Below are 14,321 nucleotides of genomic sequence, written 5' to 3' on the forward strand. Positions count from 1 at the left end.
ACACGAAAATCAGCACAGTCAAACAAAGTCATTACAGTATTTAAAAGGTGTTTTGATATTTACAAATCTGAAGGGGTGGACCAGAGGTAGCCAGTGACTGACCTGTCTCCCAGGTGCTGATGTTGTGAGGGGCACTGGACTGGTGCTCCAACTGTCTCTTCATCAACTGGCTAATGGTTAGAGCTCCCAACGAGCCCCGCTTCGCTTGACGGTACTGAGCTGGGGTGCGAACACACACATACAGAGGATTGAGTTGCCTGGTACTTTCCCTCTATCTCCACTTTCATTTCAATGACTGGTTTACTAAAACAAACTCATGAAAATGGGGAGTGGAAAACGCTCACAGAGGTAAAAAATAAATAAAAAATGGAATGGCTTAGTTGCATATATTCAATATTTGATATATTGTCGGAATAGATATAATCCCTGATCTATTGATAAGAAAAACGAAAGAACCATGAAAACTGCATTGGTGTCAAAAACCATAACGCTGAGAAAGAACGACTGAAGAAAAACTATTTTACACATTGAAAAAAAGAAGGCCAAATGTTTGAAAGGTTTTGATGTTCTGGGTGTGATGACCACACCCTGTTTTATTGGTGAATTTAAACAGATGACAATGAGAAAGTATTTGGTACTACTTGATACTGAAGAGTGGTTGCTTGTTTCTGGGATAGCAGCTGCGAGGGTGGGGGCTGAGGCGGATTGTCCAGGGTGGTGTGCGTGAGGGATGGGGCGCAATGGTGGCTGCTTCAGCTCTCAGCCACCTTATAACCTCACATGTGGACAACTGTTTAGAGCATGAGATGCTGCAGACACCCAACGCCAAAACAAATGTAGTGTAGAGCTACAAGTGGTTAACTACAAGTATAGAGCAAGTCCTAGTGCAACAGCAATCTAAAATGGATATTTTGTGAAGAACTTACAATTGGTTATTGATGCCCTATTTAGTAAAAAAACTAATTTGCCTTATCATTCTATGTTATTGCTTGTTCTTAGATGGACAGCTATTTATGGACATTGTGTTGCAGCAATTTGAAGATGCTGTATTGATATTTACTTATCGGCTTCTAGGACTTCACTTCACAGCATGTTTTGTTTTTCAGGTGTTTACCATGAGTAGGAATGGGAAACGGAAGAAACACGTACAAAGCCACACCACAGGACAGGAGACAGCAGTGGTGACCAGTTGACTGAAGATTTTAAGTAGCATGGATATCCAACTAGACAATTTAAAGTCTGTTCATGTGGTTCGGCCCTTCTAAGCAGACACTTCCGTTACTATTCTAGAAAATGTGTTCTAGAAAAATCTTAAGAGATGTCGCCACTGAAACACACACATCAAAAATACATATTGTGCATGAAATCAGCGTAGGTGAAGGATACAGCAGCCGTAGGTCCATACAGAGGGAGACCTCTGGTCTGAGGCTTCTCTTTCTCCTTTCTCCCCTGTCTCTCTTACCTGTCTCAGTGGGCTGCTCACCCAGCTTGTCCAGGGTGTTGAAGGAGATGTCCAGATACTCTCTCTGGATGGCGCTCACAGCTATCTTCCTCTGCTTGCGTTGCCGGGGAACTATCTGGATCTTAAACTCTGCCTCGTCATCATCATCATTATCAGGTTTCAGGTCGCTGTCGTCAAGGTCATCATCTTCATAATCTTCCTCTTCATCATTGTTCCCCTCCAGAGAGGTGGGGGGCTCGGCTGTGTCTTCAGGAATGTCCAGGAAGACGGTCCTACCAGAGGGACTGGTCCCCACACCCACCGCTGCCTTCAGGTCCTCAGGGTGCACAAAGTCATCCAGGGAGGTGTCAGGGACAGCAGGGGTCTTCCTCAGCAGGTCCCTCTTCTGTTGTAAACTGAGGGTCATGGGGCTCTCCAGGCCAGGGTGCTCCGGCTGGTCAGGCAGCTCCAGGGAGGTGGTGGGGGTTGTATAGCGTGGCCTCCTCTGTAAACGCTGTTGAGGGATTTCTTTTGCTGGGGAGTCTGTGGTCTTCTTGTCCATAGAGCAGTCCTCCACGCTCACTTGCACCACCCGAGACAGGTGCAGGGTGCTACTGCTGGCAGGGGAGGCAGCGGGCCTGGCAGGGGAGGCTGGGGGCCTGGCACTCCCATTCAGCCTGTTGCCCATCACTGTGTTGAGGTCAAATTCCTCATCACTCTCCACAATCCTCAGTGGCGGCAGGGGCTCAAACACCAGGGAGTCGCTGTCGGACATGGAGAGGATGGAGTGTTTCTCTGGGATGGAAGTACAGTCAGAGGAGAGGTCAATGAGGTCCGGGTCCTCCTTCTCTGCTGATGAGCCCCCTGTAAGAGGGGAGTCAAGGTTGGCCTTGTCCTCAAACGTCCCCATGCAGCTGAGACGCACCTCTGGGATGACAGGCCTGGAGCAGTCTGAGTGGCCCCCCCGGGATCCTCGGCGGTCCTGGCGGTCACTGCCCTCCGCACGGCCTGAGGAACCGTCTGACGAGCCCTTCCCATGGCCCCCCTTCTGCCTGGGGTGGGAGGTGGTGGAGGAGGGGGGTGCGGGGAGACCATGCTGCAGGTCACAGCGGTCAATGCAGGACTTGCGTCGGTGCTCGTCCAGGTTGTAGAGGATGGAGTCAGTGTTGGCAATGTCTAAGGACTTCTGCTTGTGCATGGCCTGCAGACGCTTCTTCCTGGTGCTCTCTTCCCTCACACAGTGCAGGATGCTGTCCTGTAGCGCACTGGCCTCGCGGTACTCAGACAGCTCAATTTCACCTGACACAGACAGAGAGAGGATCAAAAGATAGCTTATATCTGATTATAAAAATCAGTAAAAGCTCAATTTATATCAGCAAAAGCATTTAAGTTCAATTTATTTCTTTTTTGGATAAAATAGGTCATCCTTTGAAACTATATTTATACTTTTCTGTGCATTCAGCTCCACTGGCTGGTACTTGACAGACTTGCTGCCACCGATCCTCTTCAGACGGGCGAAGAAGGTCTGGGACTCCTTGTTGCCTGCTCCAGTTGGGGTGTCATGGACATCAGACTCATCAAATACACTGTCCTCCTCTGGAAAAAAAAACCCACACATTATAATCAAAACTCTCAAGTCTTACTGCAGATTCATTTCAAGCCCAGTCCAGTAATGTAATCATCTTTCTGGTGCTACCTTTCTCTTTCTCGCTATAGCGGCTGATGTTGGAGTTGTCACTGTAGAGGGGTCCGGCGGTGGCATGGGGTCTACAGCTGTGGTACTGGGCATTCAGGGTGTTGATGGTGATGTGGATCAGGTGCAGAACCCCTTTACTCACATCCATGTCCCTGTAGGGGTACTGGGACCACACACAGGATCGGTAGGAGTGGAGTGTAGGAGAGTAGAAAGCAACACCAATATTAATAAATTAGCTGTTGTTCCCAATACAAATGATTCACAACCAGACTTTTAAGTGCCGGTAATCAATTATACACACACTGTATACAGTTTTCAATGTAAACACATTCACATAGTGGATAAGGTTTCATTATATTCCAAACATGGGTAATGTGTACCTTGTAGAGGATGACCAGCAGGGCTTTGAGCCACATCTGTCTGATGTGTGGCTGCAGGGCCCAGAGAGAGCAGCGTGGGGGCTGCTGGAAGTAGTGTCTGAGCTGGGGGCATGTGCAGTACTTCAACACCTGGACCACCAGGGGGAGCAGCTGCTTCCCAAGCCCAATGTTGTAGTCCATCACCTGCAGGAGATATCACATCACGCTACGTTCTTCTTGAAGCTTGACATATTTTCATAATCAGCAGCAGCAGGGGATTAAACTCTAAATGTATTCAAGGATAATCATTCAAACTATTTTTACAGCGTCAACTCGCCGTCATTCATAAGGTTACTTGATATTCTCTGACCTGTGCGATGCCAGCGATGAAAGCATTGAAGGAGGTTGAGGTCCTCATCTTTTGGGGTGCGATCATGAAGCAACCCTCCTGCTGGTCAAAGCCCAGCAGTAGATACAGGTGGCGCTTCACCGTGTTGAAGGCCTTGGCACTGCCAATGTCTGCCTCGGCACTGCTCTTGTCTTTGGCCATGAACTTCATCAGCACCATGATGAGCTGGTGCACCGTCTGGTGATCTATCCCAGCATCCTCTGGGAGCAGGTCCCTGATGACCGAGTCGTCCTCCGGTGAGGGGCTGTGGCCTAGGAGAGGGGCTGAAGCGTCGGGGTTAAAGGGTGGGAGGAAGCGTGCTGCAGACAGGGGAGCGGATGAAGTGGAGAGGGGCGGCGAAGCAGGTGAACAGAGAGGGAGATAGTACGACAGTCATCTCATTTGGTCTACATTCAGCAGGGTGATTACATATATGGACACCACTAACATATTCATGGCATATGTCAAACGCAAGCAGAAAATGTGAAAAGCTATCAAGATAGCAAGAGTAACAGTTCTCTCATTCCAACAGTATAATTAGTTTTTTGCCTGAGACTAAAATAGAATGAACTCTGGATGAAAAGCAATGAATGTCAGTGAAGAGCAAACATTGTTTTTTCAAGTTTCCTGATGCCCATCAACTTTACCAATTGCCATAAGGTATTTATTTCTCCCACTATGATGTGATTATGCTGAAGGGAATGTTGATCTGGTTCAGTTGTAATAAGGTGAGTCAGATTTGGGTTGTTATTTACCTGGCAGGACTTTCTCTATCATATCTCCCAGAGTCGGGGCAGAGTGCTCTTGCCTCGTAAGTCTTAGAGCTAAAAACCATACACGAGAACACAATTTAGGAGAATGTTCTGGGGAAGTAGCAAAGGACACGTCTGAGCTTCCAGACAACCCTATACATCCCAATGTCTCACACCATTCACACAAAGTGATCCCAAGATGTATGTGGATCCTAAGACTAGTAGTTCTATTAATAATTTAGCTTCCACTTGCTTACATGAAAACAAAATGTGATGCACTACAGCTTAACAACCACACACAGTCTAAAGCCAACCCCTTCACCCAGAAACTCAGACAGCATCCTGTGCAGAGTCAATGAGGAAATCACAGATAAAACAGAACTCTTACATCCAGCAAGAGAACGAATCACAGAAAACAATTGAATAAAACAAACAGGAACACAGATACTGTTTGTAGGTGTACTAACAGAACAGAGAGATGAATGGATGAGGAGAGAAACAATAGGAGCATGGGACAAAAGCTGAGACCCACAGACTAGTAGCCTAACCAACCAATGGACACTCTACCAACTGGACACTTACGTAGACGGTTACACAGAGTCTCAGGGAGGGAGAAGGCCCTCTTGGACTCGGACGGGCCCTTGACGCTGTCACGGAGGGAACGCACACTCTTCTGGCGATTCCTGGCAAAGCGCGCCCGTCTGATTTTCCACATCGCTGCATCACTAAGGTTGGCCACGTTGGTGCGCACAGCTGTGATGGCTGACAGGGAGATGCAAGGAAGGAAACATAACACACCTCAACTGGAACAGTTGCGTTCTTATTTCACAGGTTTATATTTCCCTACTGTACATGCTTTGTTTGTTGTGTTGAACATGTCATAGCACAACGTCTACTATGCAGACTATGTAACAGAGAGAATTCTCCAGCTGGGCGTACTGGTGGGGAAAGGGAACTCCTTGTTGCAGTCCAAGTGGAGCTGGGCCTCCAGGGAGAGCGTCTCGAAGCGGTTGACAAAGAACTCCCAACTGAGGGCAGGGACCTCCTGCTTCAGGTGGTGCAGCATCAGCAGCTTGCTGAGGATGATGGGCCGGTCCCTCACCACTGTGTCGAACTGGAAGTCCAGGCACAGACACAAGCCCTAAAGGCACACACAGATACAGACAGAGACACAAGTGTTAGCACTGCACTTACATGTTTATGTGTTATTTGTCAATCTGGAATTATTTGCTGACATGATGCGAAGCAATTTATCCTCCGGGACAAAAAAAGACTCTATACACGTGTTCAATTGATATAAGGAAAGTGGTTGTATGGTAGTTGAATAAGAGTATTTATCTTGGCCTAGATAGAGCTCTGTTAGTCACCTGTAGTGCTGGGCTCTTGATGGTGTCCAGCAGCAGCCTGGCGCGTGTGGCCACAGCCGGGTTGACATCCTCCACAGAGGCCAGGAAGCAGCAGAAGGCGTGGGCCAGGGAGTACTTCAGCAGGTGATTTTTCGTCACAGAACCAATGTCTAGGAACCGACAGAGCACTGCTACCTTCTCCACTGGGAGTTACCATGACAACACAGACAGGGCATAAGACAATATCTCAGCGCCATGACACATAGAGGTAGATAGAACACTAAGTAAAAGGTATAATGAGAACACCACGTTCTACAATCTAATCTGATTTTTTTCTCTTGTAAACCTTACTTTTCAGTAAACATGTCGTCTCTACGAATAATGCAATTTTGTAAAAAAAAAAAAAAAATTAAGGTGTAGATCAGCTTTAATATTGGAGATAGATTGTAGCTTATATCAATGTAATTGTCTGCATCATTTCCAATCCCCCATAAAAATAACACCATTTTGTAAATTCCGTATCTCTATGGCAAAGACGCATCATTCACCCAAGTTTCTCAAAATTGGGCCAGTGATGTATGAGATATCACGTGTGATGAAAGAACGTACGGATGGAGATCCACAGTATCCTCCCCGATTTCATTATGGGGGGCAATAATAAATCAAGCAAATGTCTGGTCTATTCCTTATTTTCATTGCAAAGGATAGTCTTAAAATAAGCATCACTCTAATGCTGATGGGCAATGTACAGTGTCTGTCACTAGATGGCACTGTGGAGAAGGAGGCGAGCCAGCATTATCCTAGCCAGATTGCCTGTGGGCAGAGAGGGAGAGGCAAAGTCAGAGGGATAACAGACTTGGGCTGCAGTCCAAACACTTAAAAGATACACCCTCATTCACTTACCCTCGGGGGAATCCCCGTCTCCATCTTGGAGGACGGTCTAAATTATTAGCCAAGCAAGGGAAGTTTGTAACGTAAGCCCCTCAGCCCTCATTTTTAGTCGGATTTGCGAATGTACAATTATGTTCACTCCGAGGCCTGACACTCCCCAAAATTAACTTCGAGACGATTGTACATACGCTAAGAAAAGTCGGCAAAAACTTAAAAACAACATCAATGGAGGAGTCAACATACAACTGTAAGTAAAAACGAATGCAATAACTTAAAAATTGTGCTACTAATGCACATGACGGCACAAACACGTCTCGTAAAAATTAAACATGTTGCTGTTTGGTTATTTTTGGGAAATTGTAGAAATAAAACATTTTCCTTCTTCAGAAGTTCCAGCTAGGCAGGCTAACGTTAATTAGCTAATTAATTTGCTAGCTATCATACAGTAGGCGTAAATTAATAATTATATCTTTAATATAAGTAGACATGCACTCATAATTGACTGTAGCACATATAAAGCACCCACAAGCTACCGGTGGCTTAAAACACAATCATCGCGGGATGAACATGTGACGAATTTCCGGCCAAGGGTGGTCCATTAAAGATCATTCCTTCTTCCCTCACCCTGCAAGTGTATACTCGTCAGACGTCATGATACGTCATCAAAAATGTCCAACTAATTTGACGGCTGAGGGGATAGGGTGTGTCTTTTCAGTGTTAGGACCGTAGGCCTGGAATCAGGGGCTAGACGTACAGTTGAAGTCGGAAGTTTGCAAACACTTAGGTTTTCAACCACTCCACAAATTTCTTGTTAACAAACTATAGTTTTGGCAAGTTGGTTAGGACATCTACTTTATGTATGACACAAGTAATTTTACCAATGATTGTTTACAGACAGATTATTTCACTTATAATTCACTGCATCACAAATCCAGTGGGTCAGAAGTTTACATACACTAAGTTGACTGTGCCTTTAAACAGCTTGGAAAATTCCAGAATATTATGTCATGGCTTTAGAACAGTGGTTCTTAACCTGGGTTCGATCGAACCCCAGGGTTTCGGTGAGTCAGTCTCAGTGGTTCGGCGGAGGTCAAGACACACATCCGATTCATATGATTCGTGATGACATGCTCCGCTTGGCCATCATTGGCTGCAGGTGATCACGCTACATCGCTTGGCCTATCTGTGCTGCAGGGAATTTGGTGCGCTCAGTAGTCGACTTGTGACTGTCGTGATGGTACGTCTTGTGATTTCTTTCTTAATATTTTAATCCCTTCATACTTACTATGTCGAGCAAAAAAAGAAAGTGGTCGGACGAATATGTACAATATGGATTCACATGTATAACGGAACGTTAGAAAACCAGCTGTGTTGAAGATGGCGAATATCATGCTGGGAAAAGAGGCTGAAGTTAAGTTATTCCAAATTCCTCTTTCAAATGACACCATCAGCGACAAAATAGAGGACATGAGCAAAGACATCTTGGCTCAAGTAGTTGCAGATCTGATTTCAAGCCCGGAAAAATTCAGCCTTCAACTCGACGAGACCACAGACGTTTCCAATCTAAGCCAGCTTGCTGTATTCGTGCGCTATGTGAAAGACGACGTGATAAAGGAAGATTTTTTTTTATTTTGTAAGCCTCTTACAACAACAACTAAGGCAGCCGATGTGAAGAAACTTGTGGATGACTTCTTCAAAGACAACAATATTTCGTGGGATATGGTTTCTGCAGTTTGTTCGGACGGAGCTCCAGTCATGCTGGTTTTGGTGCGCTAGTGAAAGCCGATGCACTGTTACACATTGTATTCTGCACAGGCATGCGTTGGCAACAAAAACCTTGCCTCAAACTGGCAGAAGTATTAAAAATTGTGGAATGCGTGAACTATGTGCGAACTAGTGCTCTGCGGCATCGCATCTTCAGTGAGCTGTGTAAAGAAATGGGCTCTGAATTCGAGGTACTTCTGTACCATTCTAATGTTCGGTGGTTATCCCGGGGACAGGTGCTGAATCGTGTTTTTGCCGTGCGTGTGGAATTAGCCCTGCATTGTCATGCAGATTGCTTCAACAGTTCTGAGTTCATTCTCATTTTAGTGTACATGGCCAATATCTTCGCAGCTCTCAATAATCTCAATCCAAAGATGCAGGGCGGTGGAGTCAACATCATCGAACCGGAGGAAAACCTAAAGGCTTTTCAAAAAAAGCTACCGTTATGGAAACGACGAACAGAGAACAATAACTTCACAAACTTTCCCCTGCTGGATGACTGTGTAAGTAAGATCGAAGATGTATCTGGAATCAGAGACATTTCTGTACCTGCGGAACTGAAGCAAGCAATTGCCACGCACTTAGATGAGCTTGCAAAGTCTCTCGACGGATACTTCCCTACAAGAGAGTCATATCCAGCATGGGTGAGACAGCCGTTCACGTTTAGTGTTGAGACAACAGATGTCAATGATGAATACCTCGATGAAATCATTGAAATTCAGCAGAGCCAGGTTCAACAGCAACTCTTCAGAACAACAACGCTTTCAACGTTTTGGTGTCAACAAATGGTAACGTACCCTGTTATTGCTAAGAAAGCTCTGGAGATTTTCATACCGTTTGTTACAACATATCTTTGCGAGCAATCCTTTTCGAGGATGCTGGACATAAAAACGAAGAAAAGGAACAGATTTTGTTGCGAAAATGACATGAGTGGAACTTGCCAAGGTGAAGCCGCGCATTTCTGAACTGGTCTCTGAAAGGCAACAGCAGAAGTCACACCGATTTGCAGTAAATAGCCATTATTATGTTTTTGTGTGAAAATCATGTTTTGATGATTTTGTTCTTTGAACACAGTGATGTTGATGCACGGTTCATTTTGTGCACCAGCCAAATATATACCTATGTTTTGAATTTGAAAAAATAATTTAATTTTTCCAATTAAGAAGGGTTCGGTGAATGCGCATATGAAACTGGTGGGGTTCAGTACCTCCAACAAGGTTATGAACCACTGCTTTAGAAGCTTCTGAGAAGGCTAATTGACATAATTTGAGTCCATTGCAGGTGTACCTGTGGATGTATTTCAAGGCCTACCTTCAAACTCAGTGCCTCTTTGCTTGACATCATGGGAAAATCAAAGGAAATCAGCCAAGACCTCAGAAAAAAAATTGTAGACCTCCACAATTCTGGTTCATCCTTGGGAGCAATTTCCAAACTCCTGAAGGTACCACGTTCATCTGTACAAACTATAGTACGCAAGAATAAACACCATGGGACCACACAGCGGTCATACTACTCAGGAAGGAGACGTGTTCTGTCTCCTAGAGATGAACGTACTTTGGTGCGAGAAGTGCAAATCAATCCCAGAACAACAGCAAAGGACCTTGTGAAGATGCTGGAGGAAGCAGGTACAAAAGTATCTATATCCACAGTAAAACAAGTCCTATATCGACATGACCTGAAAGGCCGCTCAGCAAGGAAGAAGCCACTGCTCCAAAAACGCCATAAAAAAACAGACTACGGTTTGCAACTGCACATGGGGACAAAGATTGTACTTTTTGGAGAAATGTCCTCTGGTCCTATGCATGCTTGCAAGCCGAAGAACACCATCATCCCAACCGTCAAACACGGGGGTGGCAGCATCATGTTGTGGGGGTGCTTTGCTGCAGAAGGGACTGGCGCACTTCACAAAATAGATGGCATAATGATTACGGAAAATTATGTGGATATATTGAAGCAACATCTCAAGACATCAGTTAAAGCTTGGTGGCAAATGGACAATGACCCCAAGCATACTTCCAAAGTTGTGGCAAAATGGCTTAAGGACAACAAAGTCAAGGTATTGGAGTGGCCATCACAATGCCCTGACCTCAATCCTATAGAAAATGTGTGGGCAGAACTGAAAAAGCATGTGCGAGCAAGGAGGCCTACAAACCTGACTCAGTTACACCAGCTCTGTCAGGAGGAATGGGACAAAATTCCTCCAATTTATTGTGGGAAGCTTGTGGAAGGCTACCCTAACCGTTTGACCCAAGTTAAACAATTTAAAGGCAATGCTACCAAATACTAATTGAGTGCATGTAAACTTCTGACCAACTGGGAATGTGATGAAAGAAATATAAGCTGAAAGAAATCATTCTCTACTATTATTCTGACATTTCACATTCTTAAAATAAAGTGGTGATCCTGACTGACCTAAAACAGAGATTTCTTACTAGGATTAAATGTCCAGAATTGTGAAACACTGAATTTAAATGTATTTCACTAAGGTGTATATCATAGTAAATATATATCTGGGACACTTCACAATTAGTATGATATGTTACGTTTCGTATGTTATGTAATTCAGTTATGAATGTCCATTATACATTTTGTATGATATGTTCCGAATTACAAGTTCTATGATATTTACAAAACGCATGATACAGTATGTTACAAATTCCAATTTGTTATGGCTAACGTTAGCTAGGTTTGGGATTAGGGTTAGGAGATAAGGTTAGGGTTAAGGTTAAGGTTAGGAGTTAGATTAAAGGGTTAAGGTTGGGGTTATGGTTAGAAGGGTTAGCTAACATGCTAAGTGGTTGCAAAATAACAAAAAAGTAGTAAATAGTTGCAAAGTTGCTAATTAGCTAAAGTTGTCCGTGATGAGATTTGAATGTGTGACCTTTGGGTTACTATATGTTTGTGATATACGCCCACACACTGGAAATTGGTTAACACCAAAATGTAATGGCTTAGTTTCTACGTGTGGCTTATTTTATGGAATAGAAGCTTCATAATGATTAGGTTGTTACAAGTGTAGGACAGATAGGACTCGGGATATTCTGGCAACTGGGAGAAAATAATACATTATATCGGCGTTGTGCCTGGTTTCCACTAGATACCACAGCCACAGCCACAAAGTCATAAACCCCACCTATTATTACAATTTATTTTATTAAATTTTTAAACCTAACCTTAACCACACTGTGAACTTTATATCTAACCCTAACCTTAAATTAGGACCAAAAAGCAAATGCTTGTTTTCATGAAATCTTACGATATAGCCAATTTTTCCATAGTGGCTGTGGTAACTAGTGGAAACCATGTGCCTGTTGTTCACACGCGTATCGGCCATCTCATTGACTAGAATGGTCCCACCTGATCCTGCCTCCTCTTGACTGCCTTCCATTTTTTTGATGACATTTCTTTTCATTGTTAGAGTGGCCACTAGAGTACCTGGTCAATATAATGGATAATCTATGATGTGGGTCATAGTACTGCTTTGGCACCCAACTGGTGTCTTTTTTGTTGTTGTTGATTTACACAGAAAAGTAAATTACCATATGTTTCAGTACAGATAATATGGGGCCAAAATTAGATCATTAGAATTCATGATCATCATTATCCTATAATGATCTGTACTCATGACACATCATTTCCCTTAGCAATTGTTCTTGTTATTTTTCAATGTTCCTTTGCTTATGTAATCAATATCTACTAACGATGTTTATGGTCAGAGTATGTTAAATTAAATGTGAATGTAGCATACTGATATTATATACTAATTGGTGCTCAGTACCAGTCAATAGTTTGGACACACCTACTCATTCAAGAATGTATCTTTATTTATACTATTTTCTACATTGTATAATAATAGTGAAGACATCAAAACTATGAAATAACACATATGGAATCATGTAGTAACAAAAAAAGTGTTAAAAGTGCACACTCTTGGCATTCTCTCAACCAGCGAAACGTAACAGTCTTGAAGCAGTTCCCACATATGCTGAGCACTTGTTGGCTGCTTTTCCTTCACTCTGCAGTCCAACTCATTCTAAACCCTCAATTGGGTTGAGGTTGGGTGATTGCGGAGGCCAGGTCATCTGATGCAGAACTCCATCACTCTCCTTCTTATAATATAATAATAATAATAATATATGCCATTTAGCAGACGCTTTTATCCAAAGCGACTTACAGTCATGTGTGCATACATTCTACGTATGGGTGGTCCCGGGAATCGAACCCACTACCCTGGCGTTACAAGCGCCATGCTCTACCAACTGAGCTACAGAAGGACCACGCTGTCATCCATTCACCTACTCGGCGTCTCACAAAGACACTGCGGTTGGAACCGAAATACTCAAATTTGGACTCATCAGACCAGAGGACAGATTTCCACCAGTCTAATGTCCATAGCTTGTGTTTTTGGCCCAAGCAAATCTCTTCTTCTTATTGGTGTCTGTTAGTAGTGGTTTCTTTTCAGCAATTCGAACACAAAGGCCTGATTTCATGCAGTCTCTTCTGAACAGTTAATGTTGAGATGTGTCTGTTACTTGAACTATGTGAAGCATTTATTTAGGCTGCAATCTGAGGTGCAGCTAACTCTAATGAACTAATGATCTGCAGCAGAGGTAACTCTTGGTCTTCCTTTCTTGTGGCGGTCCTCATGAGAGCCAGCTTCATCATAGCTCTTGATGGTTTTTGCGACTGCACTTGAAGAAACTTTCAAAGTTCTTGACATTTTCTGGATTGACTGACCTTCATGTCTTAAAGTTATGATGGACTATTGTTTCTCTTTGCTTATTTGAGCTTCTTCTGTATACCACCCATACCTTGTCACAACACAACTGATTGGCTCAAATGCATTAAAACCACTTAAGCTTAGGGATTACTTTTTCGAACATTCTGTTAAAAATCGCGCAACATTTCAGAGTCCTGCTACTCATGCCAGGAATATAGTATTTGCATATGATTAGTATGTGTGGATAGAAACCACTCTGACGTTTCTAAAACTGGTTAAATCACGGCTGTGACTATAATAGAACGTGCGTTTTCGTCGAAAAGCCCAAGGAAAACTGATCACCAAAAAGTGGAAAAAATATCAATGCGCCACTTGCATGTATTGTCTATGGCACAGCAAATTAGATGGGGCCGAGATTACAAGTCCTACAGCTTCCACACGATGTCGCCAGTCTTGGCAATTGCCTGGGAGTTGTTCCTTGGTCAAACAAGGAAGACAGACCCCATTCCTTCCGGTCTCCGACAGGATGTTTTGGAAGAGAGATTTCCGACCATGATTTGAAGACGTGGAGCTATTGAATACACATCGCCCCGTGATCAATTTGATAGATTATTAACGTTTGCTAATACCTAAAGTTGGATTACAAAATTATTTCGAAGTGTTTTGTGAAAGTTTATCGTCGCCTTTTTTAATTTAAAAAAATGACGTTGCGTTTTAAAACAGTGTTTTTTTCTGGATGACACACTTTTCATAGATCGATATTTTGGGTATATATGGACCGATTTAATCGAAAAAAATACCCAATAGTGATGTTTATGGGACATATAGGAGTGCCAACAAAGAAGCTCGTCAAAGGTAATGAATGTTTTATATTTTATTTCTGCGTTTTGTGTAGTGCCGGCTACGCTAATTATTTTGTTTACGTTCCCTTCAGGTATTTTGGGGTGTTGCATGCTATCAGATA

At 43.5% G+C, this 14,321-nt stretch overlaps 1 protein-coding gene across 6 annotated transcripts in view; it reads right to left on the minus strand.

Moving 5' to 3' along the window:
• LOC124002001 (protein unc-79 homolog) overlaps positions 1 to 14,321 on the minus strand; it is a 51,724-nt gene that overhangs the window by 11,604 nt on the left and 25,799 nt on the right. For 4 of the 6 annotated variants that reach the window (XM_046309206.1, XM_046309210.1, XM_046309209.1 and 1 more), the window contains 10 exons: positions 6,004 to 6,185; positions 5,576 to 5,777; positions 5,219 to 5,398; positions 4,640 to 4,708; positions 3,867 to 4,204; positions 3,518 to 3,700; positions 3,138 to 3,300; positions 2,888 to 3,037; positions 1,463 to 2,740; positions 103 to 219 (listed from right to left, as the gene is read on the minus strand). In XM_046309206.1, the coding sequence (XP_046165162.1) occupies positions 103 to 219; positions 1,463 to 2,740; positions 2,888 to 3,037; positions 3,138 to 3,300; positions 3,518 to 3,700; positions 3,867 to 4,204; positions 4,640 to 4,708; positions 5,219 to 5,398; positions 5,576 to 5,777; positions 6,004 to 6,185 (2,862 nt within the window). The remainder of the gene's footprint in view (positions 1 to 102; positions 220 to 1,462; positions 2,741 to 2,887; positions 3,038 to 3,137; positions 3,301 to 3,517; positions 3,701 to 3,866; positions 4,205 to 4,639; positions 4,709 to 5,218; positions 5,399 to 5,575; positions 5,778 to 6,003; positions 6,186 to 14,321) is intronic. The other 2 variants (XM_046309207.1, XM_046309208.1) reach the window with 2 other exon arrangements.

Source organism: Oncorhynchus gorbuscha, linkage group LG17 (assembly GCF_021184085.1).
Source record: "Oncorhynchus gorbuscha isolate QuinsamMale2020 ecotype Even-year linkage group LG17, OgorEven_v1.0, whole genome shotgun sequence".
Lineage (NCBI taxonomy): Eukaryota > Metazoa > Chordata > Actinopteri > Salmoniformes > Salmonidae > Oncorhynchus > Oncorhynchus gorbuscha.